The 20,513-nt window shown below is 44.8% G+C and overlaps 1 protein-coding gene across 1 annotated transcript in view; it reads right to left on the reverse strand.

Annotated features, from left to right (window-relative positions):
• Positions 1-20,513, reverse strand: part of ANTXR1 (ANTXR cell adhesion molecule 1) — a 104,482-nt gene that overhangs the window by 56,994 nt on the left and 26,975 nt on the right. The window contains exons 11-12 of the mRNA XM_065651506.1: positions 9,052-9,121; positions 8,697-8,775 (exon numbers count right to left, since the gene is read on the reverse strand). Coding sequence (XP_065507578.1) covers positions 8,697-8,775; positions 9,052-9,121 — 149 coding nt within the window. The remainder of the gene's footprint in view (positions 1-8,696; positions 8,776-9,051; positions 9,122-20,513) is intronic.

The raw sequence follows: 20,513 nt of genomic DNA on the forward strand, positions 1-20,513 counted from the left end.
GAAACCCAGCTTAAACTGAAATCACACCCTCAATGGAAAAACATTCCAATAAACAACAAAACATTGCTTCAAATGCACTGTTTCAAAGTGCTCTTTTTCAACCTGTTAAAGGGGAGTTTGCTGTTAGAGGCGGACACGCGTGCAGATATCACAGCACGTGTTTTCTGGCCAGTTTCAGCAGTGTCACAGGAACAAAGTCTGCATATCCACAAACTATTTCGATGTTTCCAAATCAAAACTTTTCAAACTTCTGTGATTCTGCCCCCACCTCCAATGCATTAGTCTCTTTTGTGAATCTCTACTTCCCAAACCATAGGAACATGCTGTATGTAATATGCCTACCATACTTAAGGGTATTATAAAACAGCCCATGTAGCAATATTAGAGCAAAATCATCTCTGCACATTTAATTCTTAGCAGTATCAGCAAAAACATTTCCCTGCCTATTGTACTTGCAGCATAAAGCTTTTAAGAGCAGTTTCTTTTAGAAACAAACCTGAAATCGTATGCCCTGGAGTTCCCACAGAGCAATACCTCAACTAATAATATACAGGTCAAGGGCCTAGGAAAGTGCTCATTAAATTTACTCTGCAGTTTCATAAAGCCTCTATTGATACAACAGTGAAGGCACTTTAATTGCCTCCAGACTTAGGAACACTGATAACTAGCAGTCTTAATTGTGCAGCCCAGAACAAAGTCACAATTGAAAAGACCCAACTGTGGCACTGCATTACATTCCTTTTGAATAAAAAACCCCCTTCATTAGTTTTCACTACAAGCCTGCAGTGCTCTCTTGATTTTCTTTTTCTTTCTCCACATTTAAAGATCAAATCCATCCACTATTGTTTAATTCGAAGGTGCAAATTCCTTCAGTCTTTCAAATAGCCACAGGAAGAAAACCAGGATACCTAGATGGAGTAAAGCTGCACCGGTACCCACCTACTTTTGTCAAACAAAAACCTGTCGAGGTTAAGAGACTGAGCTCTGCTTTTGAGATGACTTCAATGTCTCTGCACCCTTGCAAATGGAAATGTGAGAGCAGAGGGACTATTTCTTTCCAGAATGGTAGGCCTGTTCCCCACATGTCACCTCATGGGTAATCCCAAGCCATTTATTAATGGCTGCCACCAAGATAACTGCTTCATTATAAGATGAGCAGTTCTCTAATCTGCCTGTGCAAGACCTTCTCTTGCCCCAAGTTGCTGTCGGGTGCAATAAGCCACTGCAGGATGAGGGACAACGGGTACAGACTGAAACACAGGAGGTTCCACCTGAGTATGAGGAGAAACTTCTTTCCTCTGAGGTGCCAGAGCCTGGACCAGGCTGCCCAGAGCGGGTGTGGAGTCTCCTTTCTGCAGACATTCAAACCCGCTGGACCGACCCTGTGCGATCTGCTCTGGTGAGCCCTGCGTTGGGCTGGGGGGTCTCCAGAGGTCCCATCAACCACAACCATTCTTCAATACTGTGATCCACTCACTTCCACACATACCGTTTCAAGAAGCCCCTTTTCCACAGCTGAGGACTGGCTTGGCCCAACTCCTAGCCAGCAGCTCTCCTCTAGTTTCCAAAATCTGAAATGTTACCTGAGACTGTGGAAGGGGTACCTGCCCAGCAGTGTGCTGAACCACCTTGAGATCTTCCCAGCCAAGAGTGTTTTTGGAGCACCAGCACCTTGGGTAAAGAGAGGCTGGTATCTGCTGGCACTGGATAGGACCCTGGCTTACAAGGGCAGGCCCAGTTTAGGTCCTGCATGTGCCTCCCAAATGTGGTCACTTCCCTGAACTGCCCTGACCCAACACGTCCCTTTTTTAGCTGAAAGGTGCTCATTTCTACAGCATGACTCCCCCAGCCCTCCTCCTGCAGGAACAGTGTGATCTGGGAAGACATTCCTTATGAACTGGATATACATAGCAAATAAAAAATGAGTTTCAATCAGTGCTAGTCCAAGGCAAGTCTACTATCCTGCCACAGAAATGTTCTCCCAGCCCACGTGTGGGTACCTCCATCATCCCACCCTCTTGCAAAGAAGCATTATGTCTTTCTCATTAGGTGATACGGGGAGTACAGGAATGTCACTTGGTGATGCTCCTTCCTCTTCCAGTCCAGGAAGACCCATTTTACAGTGTCACTGCGGCCCTGCACTTTTCACTCTCTTCCCAGTTCTAAGAGTTACTAGTGCAAGAGGTCATTAGTGGTTTTTCCTCTTCTGGGACCATTTTAGAAAATGAACAAAGACTTATTTTAATTCCCATCCTGGCTTCTCTCCAAGATGCTCTCTTTTTGCACTGAAGAACTTGGCAGCAGCCCTCCTGTCAGCAGAGCAGGACAGACGTCCTGCCCCTAAATGCTGCCTTGTAAATTATTTCCTCTGTTGCACATTTGCTCTCCTGACAATGCTGGGTGTGCAACCTGCTCTGTGTACATGCAGGTGGATGAATTCATAACGCAGCATTCAATACTTTCTCTCTCTTTTAGTTCTTTAAACTCCCAACATGCGAACAGGAGTAAATCCCTTTTTAGGAGCTTCCCAACTCCATCAGCCATTACTTGCTAACTCTTTCTCAAGCAGCCAGGCAACCCCTGTAGCACACGTTCCCCAGGCATTCACAGGTGCCAATGAATGCAATGCACACTCTGTTCATACCACTGAAGTATTAGGGGCTGCTTTGCATATGAAAGTGGTGGCATGCTGAGCTGTGGAAGAAGAAACAGGTTTTTTGGGGTTTTCTTCGAAGTCTTAGCCCTAGTGGAAGCTGAGGATGCTCAGTTCCCATTGCATTTGGGGTCCTATTGCAAGATGGGGTTTTTATGCTTAACAGAGAATAAACTATAGTTCTTGGTGCCTTCAGGTATCAAAGCTCCACTGATATCAGCAGTAGAATGAAACTACTTTTTAAACTCCAGTCATTAATTATCTACCACCCAATTAAGATATTCTGTCTGTCAGATAAAAGGTAGAAAGTGTGCAACCACACGATAACACCTGCAGCAATGTAAGTTTTCAACTTCCAGACTGGGACTGGAGGCTACATTAATATTTATTTTCTGCCTTAATGCCTCTTTGATAAATGCAGGCAAGATAAGAAGAGCTCTAGTATTAAAAACTAAAAGACAAGAAATCGACCGTGGCAACAAGAATTCAGTCTTTCACGGTAAGTGAAAATATAGTGTCCAGGTACTGTAAAGTCACACTTAAATGTGTCCAATTGTTTCCGAAGCCATTATTGTAATTGCTGATCGCTTTATTCGGTTACTCGGTACTTTTGGCCACTGTGAGGGAGCACAGCACCGGGAGCAAGTCAGATCTGTAATTGCGATTGCAGTACAGAGGCCAAGGAAGCAGGAATATCAGCAGAAGGTGGTGGCAGGGGGGGTGTTGGCCCCCAGGACGGGCCTCTAATTTGAGTCAAGCAACAAAGATAGATAGTGGCAAGTTCTGATAACCAAACATTATTTTTTTAGCCATATGAGGAGTGGCTAAAGTCACTGGGTTTGTTCAGCTTGGAGAAGAGGAAATTAAGGGGAGAGCTCAGAGTAGTTACGGCTTCCTCAGCAGAGGAGCAGGAGGGGCAGGGCTGAGCTCTTCTCTCTGTGACAGTGACAGAACCCCAGGGAACGGCAGGAAGATGTGCCAGGGAAGGGTCAGTTGGACATGAGGAAAAGGTTCTTCACCCAGAGGGTGCTGGACACTGGAACAGGCTCCCCAGGGGGGTGTCACGGTCCCAAGAAGAAGACTGAACAACTGGACAACGTCCTCAGACACATGGTATGAACTGTGGAGTTGTCCTGTGCAGGGGCAGGAGTTGGACTCGACGAGCCTTGTGGGTTCCTTCCAACTCAGGACATTCTATGATTTATAACCAAAATAGCTCTTTGAGACTCAGAACTGGAGGACCCAGTTGCTACGCGGGTGCCCAGGATCCATCCGCAAGCCTCCTGCAGACTGCTTTTCTCAAGGGCAGTCTCCTCCTGAAATTTCAGTTCAAGGAGTCACAACTGATTCAAAAGGCTGGAGACAGGCTAAATCCATATTGGACTCTGTAGAGAAGATACTACCTTGTCCAAAAGAACACCAGGGAACAAGCTCAGCTCCCCTCTGGGCCAGGGTGATGCCACAGACTTTTCTTTCGAAGAGATGCCTTGCCCCTATCATGTGCTGGCCTTTGCTTCTAGGGCTGCCATTTAGCATCTTCTGCCAGCAGCAGAGGTCACTGGGATGTCCCTGCATGGTTTTGTTCTCTTTTGCTCAGGTAATGCAATAACAATGCAACCTCATTGCCCTCTGTATGGAAGATGGGATTTGTTCCCCCACGGGGAACTTGCAAATGAAAGAAAAACATTATTTAAAAGGTACAGATATCAAAAACCCCAATAAATTAGTAACTCTGCAACACAAGCAAGCCCAGGAGAAAAATCCATCAAATACTTAAGAGCCAGCTGAGCTTTGTCATACTGGAGATGCTGGCATCTCATCCTCCAGCTAAGCACATAAACAGCACACTGTCTCCAAACCTTAAGAACACTCATTCCAGCCATTCCCCTGTTCTCTTGGGGTAGCTGCCAATGGTCACACAGCCCAGGCCAAATAACACCCTAAATTACACTCAGGACAGCCCTGTCTTAGTTTAACTAGATAATATGTTAGTGGGGAGCAGGATTAAACTTCTGTGTAAAGCCCCTGATTTACACAGTGTTACCCTCTTGCTTCTGCAATGAGCCCATCCACTGGTAGGGGCTTTACCAGAAGCCAGCCAGAAATCCTCAGTCTGGGGCATGCAGTCAGCAGAGCTGTTCAATGAAAAATAGTACTGGCCATCCACAGAGTGGGCAAAAGCAAGCTTGATATTTACTCACAGTATCGTTCTGCCCTAAGCTAGAGGGTTTCATCTGCATTCCGTAATTCAATAAAACAAATGCTTTGCCCAACCACAACAGTTTCTGTGTCTGGCCCATTTCTGACAGAGAAATGGAAATCACTGCATTCCTTCAACAAGCAAAAGCGCTTTTTGTGCAGAGAGCTCCTTACTGACACATGGGCCTGGCTGCCCGGGGCTGTGGAGGGGAGCAGGACACAGACCCCCCAGTTCCTTCCCCCTTGCACCACCTGGGGATCTGTGGAATGTCCACTGCAGCCCCCAACCACCTGTGGGGACGGGATTAACTGGGGTAAGATTGCTTTATAACCTCGAAGCAGTGGGTGCAATACCCTGGCTTCTTTCCAGCGTGCCTTTATTTTCCACCCCTGACAGACAGACACATGCTCCAACACTTTATCATCTTGACAGCACCTGGCACTGTGCAGCCAGGGTTCCCGTTAGACTTCAGAGCCGCCAACATCAGCAGAAAAGCCAAGATGGTAAAAAAGCACAACAAAACTTGCAAGTGTAGGTAGAAGCTCTGAGGCTATTTTAGCTCCTTCAAACAATACAAAAAACCCCAAACCCCAACCAGTGTTCAAACAGTGAGGTCTAATTTGGAACTGACAGATTTGAAAAGTGGTATCACTTAATGCTGGAAAATGAGGTGTATTTACATGTGTCTTAGACTAAGGAGGAGATGAAATCAGTCATTACGTATGTTTTCATTCCTAACCTTCACTCATTTTCTCCCCCTTGAAATGCTATAGCAGATTTTATACCTCAGAAAAGGAAAAAAGGCAAATAATCCCTTCAGTTCAGCTATACGGGCTCAAGCAAAAGCTGTCTGTTCCCAGAGGCAGCCAGTTTATACCGGGGAGGTATGTGCATTATTACATTCAGAGACACAGAACAGTGACGTTTCCTAAAGGGGACAAGCACATACACTTTCTGCCACGCGTTCAGTATTTGAATATGAAGGCAGCACAGCCTGCGAAAAGCACTTTCAGTTGGCAGCCTCACAAAAATGACGGCACTGGGCAGGGCAAAAAATCCCAATATCCCGTTTTCAGCAGCTGGCACTTGGTGTAAGAGGACACGACGTGAGCACAGCAGATCAGCACTCTGCCCTCCCCGCTCTGGCAATTTCAGGACTCAGACCTTGCTGAGTTCCAGCCCTGACGCCACGGTGCGCTTCTAGAAAAGACAAAAGGTTTTGATTCTTTGTTTCTTTCCAAAAAGTGACCTGTTTGCCCAAGATGAAAAGTGTTTTCTTTCTTCTAGCGTTTTCACGGCTCAATAAAACTGACATTATTATTATTATTATTATTATTATTATTATTATTATTATTATTATTATTATTATTATTATTATTATTATTATTATTATTATTGTCTTGTTCCTAGGAGTCTTTAGATACTAAAAAAAGGTCAGGACCTATGCTAGCATAAAATAGCTTTACTCTATTAACCTATAAGAAACTGGCCCAGTTTCCCTAGCGTGAAAACCTACAGTAAAGTTTTTGCAAGCTAGGGTGATAAAAAAAGCTTATTAGCCAGTTCAACATATAGGGTCCATCTGTCCTGATCTGCAAATGCCTACATTCATGACTTAGGAGTGAAAATCTGACTGACTCTTCTGACTGCTCATTTTTGGTCTTCACTTGCTGGGAATGTAGCTGTCTGCTTCAGCTGTGCTCTTAACTGCATTTTCTTCCCTGGAATAGTCCTTGAAAATGGGTAGGATAGGTATTGTTTATAGGGAAAATGGGATATTTGCAGATTATTTACGTGTTGTATATGACGGTTTTGTTGTGGAGCCACATAAGAAAATAAATAAAAGGTAAAGCTTATCAGGCCATCAATCCCCTTGCTTTGCTCCTCTCATTAAACAGCCATTTCTGGAGCGGAACGAGGTTGGTGTTCAAGGCATTCACATCAAAGCGAGCGCGGGGCTGCCACGCTGAGCCACTGCCGAGTGCAGTCGGGGAAGCTTTCTGAAAACGACACTCCAGACCTCTTCCCAAACCTGATCACTTCTGGAACACAGCACAAAGAGGAAACCCAAAGCACTGATTCCTAGTTTGCACAGAGGGAAGAAAACCTTAGTTTTTCCCCTGCACTTCCTTGCACAGCTTTCTGACTGTCCCACTTCAGCTGCACATCTTCAAAGAGAGCTAGCTTTCTTTGCAAGTCAATTAAACAAGTCATTTAGTGCACATTTTGTACACAGGTATTTCCAGGACTGGAGCCCTTGCAACCTTAAAGAGGGGACTGTAGTCTCGGGAAAACAGTTTTATCTTTAAAAAGAACTGCAAAAAAATAAACACTAGTACAATGACAAAATGCCTGTTTAGCCAGAGGAAATTTCCTCAATTAGCAAAGCCTGCAATATAATTTTCAAAGCAGCCACTGAATGTCGCTGCACGTGGGTTTGGGTGTAGGATGTGGAGCTGAATTCTGGCTGCTTAGCTGCAAGCCAAGTCCAGTTTCCCAGTTTGGAGCCATCAGAGTAGTAGGTGCTGCTGTGAAACATCAGTATTTTAGAAAGTTTCCTGACAGCTATTAAAACAATAGAAAATGAACAGATATTTCATCTCCTATAACCTAGAAATAATAATTCTATGTCTGGAAGAAAGCATATCAGGAAGGAATAATTTTTCTCCTAAGAATTCTTTCCCAGGTCTTGCCTCGTATGAACAAAACATAGGAAAAAATATTCCTGTAATTTGCTGACAACATACTAATACATTTTTGCCAGTGAGCAAAGAGAACTTGAACCAAAAACCCAATAAAATAAATTCCCTTCTTTTAAGGCATAAGGAAGCCTTTGTAAGTTTTGGAATCTGACCCCTCATGTAAGCTCTGAAAACTGTCTCTCCACACAATCTTGTCCTTGTTGAACAAGTACCAAGATCAAGTGACACAAAAGACTTTTCTCTTCTTGTGCATCAGCCTTCCTGGACCACAGAAGACTGCTGGTAATCCTATCTTCTACAGCTCAGCCTTTCACTTACCATGTACAGAAACACGATGTGCCTTTAACGGACAGGGAGAAAAGCCGCCCACAGACAGATTTTCAAGAGTTTCTGGTGAGACCTCTCTGGTTTCCCCAAAACAGTTTAAGTCAGTACACGGGAAAAGGAAAGCAGTGCCTCAACCACACCCTGTGTAGAAGATGGGTCTTCCCACAGATGAATAAATCTGAATACGCTGAAGCATGCTACCTCCTTTAGCGCAAGTCATTTCATGCTCTATTCCCAACAGCCATGACTTAGCAGAAGCAGCATCTTCAGCAACACCTTGAATTATAGATGGTTTCATTGTCCTTTGCCTGATTCCACCAGCAATTCTCTACTGGCAGTGAATGAAGCCAGCTCTAAGCCAGCTACTTCAGTGGAGAATCTCACACTTTTTCTTGGCAACCATACTGGTTTCCAGCCAAAGGGTGTGAGCACAACTGCCATATGCTTTTCACAATTAGCAGCACCATTGCTGTAGAGGAAACGGAGTCGCTAACGAAGCCAGCAGACCTGCTTCTTGGTCAGTGTGCAATGGTCAAGCGGGCATAGACACCACTGGACCACTGGCTGTTAGTGCTGTTCTGGTCTGCATCCTACAGCAGATACGGGGTCTGAGGTGTTCACTGAAGACTCAAGGCCTTTGCCACATTATGGCACACGTGATACGCAAAATGCCATATTACCATACTCACAAACTCACCTTTAAAAGAGGGAGACAGGTCCTTCACACATCAGGCTTACTCAACTTGGAAGCCCTAACACCGGTGTAACAACCATCTGTTGTTAAGTAATTTTAGGCACACGAATCCAAACTTACACAGTGTGTGCTGGAGATGATGACGGAGCTGGAGATGAAACTCAGACCATCGTTCATACTGACTTGGAGAGCTGCTTCCCTGAAAAAAAACCACAAGAAACAAGTCAGGCCAGCTAGTCCAGTTCTCTGCTAGATAATATCCTCTGGCTCCTGATACACAGAAAAGTCTTTTGTACAGGTTAATTCACCTGCTGCTGCTCTCTCCCCCGTGCTCCAATGTCCAACTGCCAATTAACCCAACAAGCACAAGAGACAATGTCAGAATTAGATGCGTGTAACAACGGAATATAGTGAGACAACACAGACGCATTTCCCTCAGGCAAAGTAAATATTTGAGTACGTAGAAAAAACATACATGCCAACTTCTCGTAGCACAGGTGCTGGGCAGAGTAAGTAGGTATCTTCCACTACAAAAGGCTTCTCATCTGGAAAAGAGAAATATCAGGCTTTATCGCTTGATCAGAAACAGATGCCTTAAAGACCAAACTGAGAGTTTTTCCTTGCTCTTGATACATAAACAAGATTCAACACTGTGAGGGATAAAAGGCTACTGCACAGCAGTTGTTCTGAGGTAACCAGAGGCGTGCTTTTAGCCCATGGAGTCTCAGAGTAAATACAGAGGAACACCAGATACCCTGCACCTCAGGAAAAAAAAATCAACACCTTGCATTTACCAGCCCCCCAAGAGAGATGAGGAAACATGGCAGCTGACCCTCCTTCCTCCTCTATTTGCAGAGGCCTCGTGAAACCTGTCTTGTTTTCAGGCTGCCATCGCTCTCTGCCATGCACACCGTGAAACATCGTTCCACAAAGGCCTTTGTGCCACTGCGCCCGCAAAAGGGTGGGGGACTCCCTGCCCTGCAGAGCCACCGTCACCCCGATCCATGCGTCACCCCCATCTTGCACACTGCGCCTTGGCCGTTCCGACAGTGCTCTGTGCTCTTGAAATTCCTCGTGCCACACATCTGAGCCGCAGCAAAACTGGAAGTACAAAGCTTTTTGAAGGGTCTGAGTAAATTATCACAGCCACTCTATACAGGAGACCGGATGGAGTTGCAACAGATTATATACAAGTGGAAATTCCTGGGTTAAGAAACTCATGTATTATGAAAAATTTTGACCTTCCAGGCAGACTCGTCTGAACCGAAATTAAATCTTCCAACCTAAGTTACACTATGGTTTTAAAAGCAGAGTGAGAAAAATTACCAAGAGGCAACTGCCTGGGAAACAGGGACATTAGCTAATTGTAATTTTTGTACACTTAAATCAGAGTTTTACACCATCTCTCTAGTGACCAGAGAGATGGAGATCCCAAGGAACTTCCAAGCCCATCTTCCAGCTGAGTAGAGGTCAGGCAGGCTGGCAGAAAACCAGGCAGACAGGCTGGGTGGTTTTTGGTTTTTAGGACTGGAAACTCCACATTCCTGCAAAGGGGTTGATTCTGCTGAATCAGCATTTTCCAGAAACACGTCACTGCATCAGAAAGCTTTATACCAGCTCTACTTATAACCATCTCTAGGGCCGTCTGTAGAGATGCTTAGAAACCTGAAATGAGAGCTGTCAGCAAATATTACCAGCTTCATAACATTTTCCAGGGCTTTTTGTTGTGTTTGTTTGTTTTTTAAGCCTCTCTACTGACAGATTCCTTCTGGTTCTCCTCTCAGACCTGTACGTTTCAAATCTCATCTTCAATCCAGATCTTGAATCTTATCTCTATATACTGCAGGGTGGAAGAGACCTTTGTTCATTGGGGCCATGTGAAACAGGAATACAATCCATCACCACCTTGCTTTGCTATCTGAAATACAGACAGCAAACCTGGGGTCTCTGACCATCTAAAGTCTCTTCACAGCTGCAGAGTGCACTTAATTAACTTTCCATGGTACACGTATGTGCTGGTTGGACTGAAAATGAGTTAATTTTCTGCATGCAGTTAGAAATCTTCCCTTTTCGTAGCTAGCACAGTCATTGTTTGAATTTAGTTTGAGAACAAAAGGTAACACCCCGGGACAATTAATGTTTTTAATTGCTCTGGTCTGAGAGCCAAGGATGTTCTGAGCTGTGCCCACAGGTGTGAGGCATCGAGGAAGGGGGATGGATGGGGCAGAGCTTGACTGACACCCAGACGGAGCAATGAGAGTGTTCCAGCCCATTAGCGTCATGCTAATTATTTAAGGAGAGTCAGGATCTTCCAGTTTCTTCTTTGCTTTCTTCGCTCTCTTTGCCAGAGCCGGGGGAGTTCTGTTCGGGACTTTCATTAGTTTGTCCTTTTGCCATCCTGCTGTTTGCAGAGGCCTCCGGGCTTTTCTGCCTTTTTTTTCTCTTCTCTCTCCAGGATCGGTTTGTGAGACAAGGGCACTGCTTCCTGGGACGGACTGGTTGGTGTGGACGGAGTTCGTTCCAAGTTCTAGCAGCTTCTCATGGAAGTCACCCCTGGAGCTCCCCCCACTACCAAAACCTTGCCACGCAAACCCAATACAGTGTTCAATGCATCGCTGACAGCAACGGGGAAGGGAAAGGAGGCTGGTGGATTCTCCTTCTCTGGAGACATTCAAAACCCGCCTGGACGCCTTCCTGTGTAACCTCACCTAGGTGTTCCTGCTCTGGCAGGGGGATTGGACTAGATGATCTTTCAAGGTCCCTTCCAATCCCTAACATTCTGTGATTCTGTGAAAGGAGCAAGGATAAAAGTTTAACCAAATTGTTTAGCAACCTAACAAAGAGCTGAGCTATTCTGTCTGGTCTTTTGTTTTTGAGGAAAGTTGTGCAAGTTACAATTCCATTTAAGGTGCCAGTGGAAAGAGGAAAAGCCATGAAGAGACAGAAGCCAAATAATGTGGCAACCTTCTCTAAAGCAATTTCTGCATCAGCTGTGAGCCTTGTTCATTCTTCACTTGGCTGCTGAGAGAAATTTGTTCACATGGATGGTGTCTAATAACGATTAGGGCAACAGCACTAGTGCACGATTGATCCTGGGCCCGTTCTCAGCGCTCAGCTCAGCTGGCTTGTCTCCAAAGCAGCGTCATGCAGCACATTTTACTGCAGTGGATGAGGCACAGGAGATACAGACTGCAAGAGCTGGTCCCCTCACACAGAAGCAGGACTCACCAAGTCAAGCATTTTTCCCCGGACATTCCTACAGGAGGGGTTGCCACTGAATACAAAGTTTTAGAAAGCAGGAATATTGCTCTATTAATTCCTATCACACATTATAATCCCTATTTCATACTGGTGTATTTCTTTCCTTTGGCAGCAATATAAAAGATTATTTCCTCAGGCGGGTTAGCAAATGTTTATTTTTTACACTCGGTTAAAAAAATGATATGGTAGTAAAATTTGTAGCCTTCACTGAAGTTTTCCTTATGTTTCCAGCTTCCAGCAGATTCCATGCCTACATACAAACACTTGAATTTGGGGGTTTTCCACAGCAGTTATTTTGTTAAGGACTATTCGACAAAAGCAGGCAGCTGCAAGTGAAACATTTTACCCAGCCATATGGTTTTCACAGTCAGGTTTCGCTTCTGCATCATGGTTCACCTGCTGAGAGCAGCCTGCACGGTTCTGCGATCCCCCTAGACCCCTGCTCCTGCTGTTTGCCTGGAAAGCACTGTATTATCGCTGGTTTTCCACAGCCTCAGTACAAGAACACGTACGAACATCTCCACTGCGCTAATCATTAGGAGCAGATGCTTTTAGCACAGAGTATTCCTTCGCTATCCCTGCACTACCCAGAAGATTATGTCCTCATTAAAAGACAGGCGGACAGACAACAGGCATTTAAAGTATGCAATGTGGGGATACAACGCGCATCCCTCACTTCCCATCGCCTACAGCACAGGCACTGGATTTATTATGAGCTTTCATCATAAACGGGCATCAAACAGTTACCAAATCAAACCAGTGGCATTTCCCACTTTGCACAGCAAGGCAGATACACAGTGGTGGTGAATCTGGCCCTATGGTTCTGTTCTCATCCTGATTTATGAAGATATCATTAACTCCCATAAATTTATGACATTGTCTCAGCACATACATGCCAAGAGAATGAAGACCAATGTCTTGTTTTCTCCTTTGCTAACACTGGCAGCAAAGGCCAAAGAATTCTCCATGCCAGCGTTCACTAAAACAAAAGCTGGCTTGATTTGCCAGGCCTTTTACTTAGATTACATTAGCTTTTTGTTTCTCTTTCTCTCCCTTCCTCCTCCCAACTTGCAGTCAAGTCTGTGCCTCTCTAGAAGGTTTATCAGACCCAGAGTCCCAAGACGGGACTCATGGCTGGCCAGGCTGGCTACAGGGAGAGATTATTTTGTTTGGAGAATGTTTGTGTTTCACCACAAAAATGAGTGACTATTTTCCTTTGCTCTAAACAAAAGAAGATCCATTTAGTTTGCATAATTCTGGCCATCTGACTTCTTCCTGGAAAACTTACATAGGGAAAGCAAACAAAACAATACTTCTCATCTGCTATCGCATCTCTATCTGCAGGATGCATTTGAACACCGCTTTGCTCCTTTGTTACACAAAAAACTTGCTGTATTCCTGTGCAGTAAGAGATGGGCCTGAATATTCCCAAACTCTAAGTCTTGTGCCAAAATCTGGATTTTGTGGTTTGGACTCCTCTCAGCTGACAATACTAGTGGAAGGCAGGGGGTGGAGCGCCAGACTTGATGTCGCTGAATTTGCTGCCCAGGAAGTGATTTCTGTCCTGGGCTCGACTGCTGGCTGGGGAACCATGAAGAAATCGCTTTGCCTCCTTGGCCAATTTTATAGAAAGGATGCCCAGGCCCCGATTGCATCTCAGACACTAATCAAGGGCAGAGCTTGGACATTTTCAAGAAATACTGCAATGAGTCACCAGTAATGGGCACAATCTCCTCCTTACCTGTGCACCTCTAGTCATTGCATCAAGCAAAACGAGGTTCTCACTGTCTGAAAAACCTCCACAGGACACTGCGCACACAGGCAACTAAAACTAGTCAGTCCTGAGGCATAAGCCATTCAAAGCCGTGTGCAGAAATGGAGAAGGGGCAAACATCTCTGTTTTCTGTGGATGCCCTTTCAACAAGGCATTTTCTACTGCTCAAATTCCTGTAATTCACTACTGAGCATTCCTACAACAACTATCTGTAGCCTGTAAAATCCATTATTCCCAGCATTAATGAATAGTTTCTTTTGCCATCAGCAGGGTGTAACCTTTTGGCAAGCCAGGACTTGGAGTACCTCCCAACCACAATAATAAAAGCCTCAATATATGAATGATGTTTTAACACAGAAGAGCAAACCTCAATAAAAGAGAGGTACAAAAACCCAAAGAAGGTGACCGAGACAGACCACAGTACTTTGTTTTAGCCACGTACCCAAGCTAAAATGATCAGCCTCTTCTTTTGTCAATGGTTCATCTAAGAATCAACTGGCATACTGAAAACTGACTGCAAACATCTCTTAGGAAAGGATTTAATAAAGCATATTTCAAATTTCCACTGCAATATTGCAAGTGCTGATTGTTGGGCTCACAATATCAGCAATATTTTACTCCAGAAAAGGCTGTAAAAGCTGTTTGCCAAACTTCCCATATATCGGACTAACATTTTCCTTCTGCTATCCGTGTATTTATGATTTGCCTTCAACTAGAGTACACCTCAGAAAACGCTCTGACCTAGTCTTCTGTTTCTGCAGGAGAGAAGATTCTGGTCTATAAGACTAGTCCAGCCAAACTGGGGGTGAGAAGTCTGGCTGCTGTCACAGAAGATTCCTCAGGAACATCTGTGCTAAGGTGTCTGTTCTCCTCTGAACCTCAGCCCATGCGAGACTGGGGAGCTCTGAGCATTTCCATTGTCCCTTTGTCACCTAAGATGAGATAAAATACCTCCATAATTCTCTGCACTGCACACGAAAGCACAACCTCTGTTCATCCTGGCTGACTCCTCCTCTGATGTCACTCCTTGCAACAACTCTGCAAGCAAAATTTATATTTTAAGCCCATTTTGTGGGGAGATGGGCATGCAGAAAGACACTCCGAGCTAGATAAACTGCCTATGAGAAATACCCATGAATTAGAAATGTTTTGTTAATGCTGTAATGAAAACCACATTGAGATCATGCTATAATCGCTCTGCTTTGTGTAGGGACGCATGAGCTTTGAATGCCAAAGGCATTCAGAGCAGAGTTAGGGGATGGGGGAAGAAACAGATAAGCACAGAACAATGACATCACATTCATAATAATCTCTAGATGGGGAGAAGGGATCTGGAAGAAATCGCTTTTTCTCTGATGGGTTCATCTGCTGTGCACACAGCTCTGTTCAACAAGCACACATAGCTTTGAGACTACTAAGAGAACTTGGCAAAGCAGCACGCTATTAATTTGCTCATGCTCACAACTGGCAGCTCAGGAGAGCAGCACATGGTGCAGTCCAACAGGCTCACTCCCAGTACAACGGCTTCACTCCCAGTACAACAGGCTCACTCCCAGGCTGGAGTCCTGGTCCAGTCCTGCAAGAGCTCCGCTCCAACCTCAGAGCTGTTACCATGAGCTCCGGCCTGCTTATTTGCACCAATATACTAACGACACAGCAAGACACCATCTCAGTTGCCCCGCAGCATGCAGCATAAATAAGTGAGCTTGGGAAAGCACTCCACAGCGCGCAGAGATTCTCCTCCTCACTCAGACCGAGTTTCCTGACTGCTCTGTGCTTGCTCCTTCTGCCTGGACAACTGCAGAGAAGTCTGTTGGAGGTAAATGCACAGGAATCCTGGTTTAGAAGCGCCTACACCGCAATTTCTTGGAGGCTAAGAGAGCACTTGAGGGAAGCGTGACCATTTTGTCTGTTTTCATATTCTTTATCAAGCGATGACTCAGGCCACCCTTCAAAATAGGACACCAAACTCACCTTGGTGTATGTTTTCACCTTGGAAAAATTTGAGGCATAGATTGTATCCTTCAGAAAGGTCACACTCCTAAAAACACCTGATGGAGTTTGTACACAGTGATGGACATTCTCTAGTACCACAGCAGAAAGAGGGAAAAGCTACTACAAGAAAATGACAGAAAAAGATTCAGTGGAGGGTTAAAGTGACATGATCAAGTGGAGAAATTGGGGATTAGAGAGTAGAACTGCAAAGCGAAACATTCCTGTGCTAAGAGTGACCAGGCTGTGTGAAAGTAAAGAAGATATCGCAAAAAAAGTACTGTACTGCCAGGAAAGACAGGAAAAATGGAGCAACCTGCTACGGTTTAGCAACAGAAGATGATTTTTAGAAGGCACTTGTTGGGCAGTTTTGGGATACAGATCCCTGTACAGCTCACTCTCTGCTGATACCGGGCAAAGTCCTGGTCTCACCGTCTCGGCCTCTTTTTCCCTTGGGTCTGGTACTTGGTGATGAAAAAAATAATCATAGTTGGTGCAATGGATCAGCTTTGGCCAGGCCTCCAGAGCATTCACTAGAAGGAAAGGATCTAGCCGCACCTCTGCTGTGCTGCATATGCTGTTTCCTCACCAAGCTTTCATCTCTCCATTCAGCTTTAAATTGCCTAAGACAGAGCTCTCCTCTATGCCCAGAACTATCTTTGCTGGTTCCTGCACAATCTGGGCAGACAAAGACATTTTAGCACCACAAAGCAGTCATAAGTCACTGCACTGGATAATTACTTTTAACTCTGTACAGTCTGAAACCAATTCTCCCAGGTCCCGCTGCTGGCAGAAAACACCCTGAACATGCTGAACATGCATCTGATTACAGTTCTGCTCAGCCAAATATTCTTCATGGTTTTTACAGATGTTCCTTTTTTTTATCCCATAGTTATGAACATTATGAGCCGATGCTCTCTTCACCTGCCACTTTTCTCTGCCAATAAACCTAATGAAAATCCATTAGCTCATGCCCTTAACCTCAGCAAGTCCTAGCTGTGCTGCTCTACAGCTCATCTGGGATAATTTAAGGTTTCAGGAACTGTTGGCTTAGTGTTATCTTTAAAAATACCTCCCTTCCTGATACAATCAGAGGCTGAGAGTTTTCAAGCAAACAAAAACAGCTGAGCTATCCAATCTCCATAAGGTTTCCATAAAATTCTCATTTGGTTAACTCACATTAAGCTGTTTGCAACTAAGCGCCACAAAGGCGCACAGAGAACGCAGGCTGGGGCTGCGGGCTCCAGTAAAGAGAGACACTGAGACACATTCTCACGTAGAGCAACTTACATTTAACAGAGCTGTGCCAGTTCCCACCAGGAGAGAGCCAGGTTTGATATTATAACATTGAGGAGCAACTGTTGGGTTCCCTCAATCAAGGAACAGCTTGAACTCAGGGTTGGAGGATTCTTGCTTCCAGGTCACTGCATCAAACTACCTAGGGCTGTGCAAAATGAATGGAGAAGCCGTGGTGCAATGCCAAGGAGAATGAGCTCACTTTTCACCTATGCATCGATTCAGGACAAGACGCATGTGTCAGGTCAGAGAGCGGGGAACATATTTGGCCTTTATCCTCATTTTCCACAGGCATTTTGTGGACACAGGAAGACATCTTCAAACAAGAAAAAAGCCCACAGGTTGAGCTAAGCTAAGCTGATCTTTCCTGAAAGCTACTACAAAATTATGATGACAGACACCATAATAAATTACTCAGCTAGGCAAGCAATCAGCACACAAAAAGAGAGGAAGGAGTCTTCCTCCTCACCCACCAACACCAGGTCACAGTGTTTGGGAGTGAGGTAATGCTTACAAAAAGTTCCTCCCATTGGCAACACTGGCTGTTTTTGTGTCTCCGCAGACAGGACACACTGAATAGTGGAAAGCTGAGGTATGACATTCTTAGTGCTGTGAAGACATGAGGATGCATGAGGATGTTTCCAGGAATGAATGCCTTGCTCCAGAGCCAGCCAGCTCTGAGGAACCTGCTCTGAGAAGTAACTGGGATGCAACAGCGGGTCACAGCAAACGGCCTCAGGTAACAGAGGGAACCTCCAAGGTAATGACAAGAAGGGAGCAAATATTCTTCTCTGGAGGAAAAAGTGGAACAGCAAATCAAGTGCTGAAAAGACTTTACATAGGAGAGAAAAGAAGGATAGCATTAATATCACTTCCCTACCTCACAAAGCTAGAGGAACAGTAGGTACTTTTACCTTCCATTCAGGCTCAGAGTCCTGGACTCACAAGGCAAAGGGGGACACAAGAAGGACAATTGTTGGATGGATATGGAGGCAGAAATTAATGAAGAACGGGCGATGGAGAAAGGAGACCTGTACCAAATCTCCAGCTTCTGAAGAGGCCTCATAAACCAGTAGGACGAGCACTAGGCTGGGTGTAAGGACACCGCGTGCTTGTCTGCAATCAGCCCACTTGGAGCACGTACCTTCAGTTCCCCCATCCATGAAGCGGGGTAGTAGAGATTACTCATTTCATACACAGCTTCCAATGCTTTTTCTCTTCAAGATACAGATCGATTTTAAAGCTTCTAAGAAAAAGCTCAAACTAAGCCCAAGTTTTTCAGGCCTCCAAAGCTCACGCTCAAAGACCTTTGTTCTGCAGCTCTTGAAAGCAATTTACAGAGGAGAAATGGAAAGCCATTTGGGGAAACAGAGTAACGACGCCCTTCCACTAAGGAAGGACAAAACCCAGCTCTTATCCCTTCCCACACAGGTTGCAAATCTGGCTCCTGATGGTCCTAAGACTGAAATGCTGCACACATTGACCCAATGAGTCTTGCTTTAGAGATCAGCAGCACAAGTCAAAGGGGTATCGGCTTTGAGGGATGTTCAGGACTTAAACCAAGGCCAGGCCGAGCTATAGCAGCACAACGTGGGCACTGCTAAATCTTGCAACTTTCAGGGCTTCTGTCATGCTGAGTGGCGATCTTGTAACTCCTATAACTTCCATTATACAAATCCATGCATTTCTTAGCATAAAATGGAACTGCTTGAAAATTCCTCCACTAACAGTTCTCTCGAACTATAAGCAGCTCCTCCACAAAGTGAAAATTTTTACCCTAATTATGTTTGATATGCGATATTCACATTTTAATTGAAAAAAAGACAGCAGGCATGCAAGCTAAGAATGCTACAAACTGTCAGCTTCCAGCAACCAAACCCAAAGGTTTTTGGGTTTGCACCACACGGCTTCAGACTTTTGAGGAAAAGAAAACTTCAAAATATTTAAACAACAATTTCATTTCCACTGGAACCCTCCAGGTGGTGAGAGAAGGCAAAGTTTCCTGCCCAGCTCTGGAGAACTACAAGAGACTTTATAACACACATGATCCAAACAAAACTTCGGATCTGAACTCTGGGGAGAAACCAAACATGGTTCAAAACCTAAATGCAGCATTTCTGGCCACATATCAGGTTTGGGTCTGAGTTTATGGAGCTTAAAAGGAAAAGCATGAATGAGGTTGCCTCTTCTCTTCTTTTTTGAAAGCCAGCTCTCACTTTTTCTCCCATCTCCAGCGCTTATCTCTGGGCCGCATGGAGGTGCCTCTAAAGCAGTTAATTCACCATGCTCCCCCCACCCCAGCACTTTTACTCAGATCCTTCTCCTTCCCTGATCCTCCAGCCCTCCAGATGTGGCCCTCCAGCTTCTGCTCTTCGTGTCCTGAACACCCACCATATCTGAATTAAGCAAACATGAGCCAGAGCCAGCCAAGCTCTCTACTTACTGACACAAGAGCTGGCAATTCCAGAACCTGTCTACGATGAAGGAGACCAGAGTAACAGTACAGAAACCACACACGACAAATTATATACACTAGCTGCCCTATACCTGCCCTGAATGCTCAGTGGCACTCCTCACAGGGCAAATAGCTTCAGCAAACTGTTCCCCTGCTCCGAAGAGCAATTTAAACAGATGCTCAAAGCATGGGCAAGTCCAACATTGAGCCATTAGATTTCCATGTGTAAGAAACTAATTCATGCATTTATTTTATACTCAGAAGGGTCAGGGCCACCTCCAAAATGATCAGGCAGCTTCTGAATAGATTCCATGTTAGAAAAGATGAATTCTACTGTCACTGGTGATATTTGCTGTAAGTTATGCTATCAGATTTCCTGCGTGGGTTTGCAGGCGTGACGAATGAGGACAATAGGATCATTAGTTCTTCCAGCTAAATGGTGCTCAGTACAATTCACAAAAAGACCAGACACTCAGGGTCTAATTTGCTTCTTACTTCAGTTCTTCTGCTTGGTGAACTCTGTAGAGGAAACATCTTTCCAAGCTGCATCCACAGAAGCCCAGCAATGCCTTAGTCACTGCTCCAACACACCTTCCAACAATAGTGATTATTTAAGCTGCATGACCAGACCTGATAAGTACCACAAAATACAGGTGAGGAGACAAACACACCTGATGCCCCTACATGCTGAACCCAGCAAGATATATAGAGATGCTGTTTACAGGCAAGATTCTTGCCTTCTATATTTTGTCCTCTCCGCTGCTCAAGCTTATCTGTTCACATACTTGTCAGAGCAATTTTCCTCTAAAAAAAGAATCTCTTTGCAAGAGATGGAACAGATGATTAAGCTTTTATTGGAGCCCAAGGATGGGTGCTGGGTTTCAGAGAGATCATAAGTATCTCTTAAATTCCACTGCTTGGCAGGGTCCATTCAAATTTAAACTTGTTTGCAGCCTCCTCCTCTCACCTGTGTCTTAGACATGCCCAAACTGGGGCCAGTTTTATGAACCCTTCAGTACTGGCTGTAAAATCCAAAAGGGCCAGGTCTCTTCCATCCTTGCCACCTACAGCAAAAGCTTGTGCAGTAAAAAAACCAAAACAAACTAGATAAGATTTCATTTAGGTTCACAACATTTTTTACATTCAGGGCAGCTCTGCC

Source organism: Caloenas nicobarica, chromosome 25 (genome assembly GCF_036013445.1).
Source record: "Caloenas nicobarica isolate bCalNic1 chromosome 25, bCalNic1.hap1, whole genome shotgun sequence".
NCBI classification, from domain to species: Eukaryota; Metazoa; Chordata; class Aves; order Columbiformes; family Columbidae; genus Caloenas; species Caloenas nicobarica.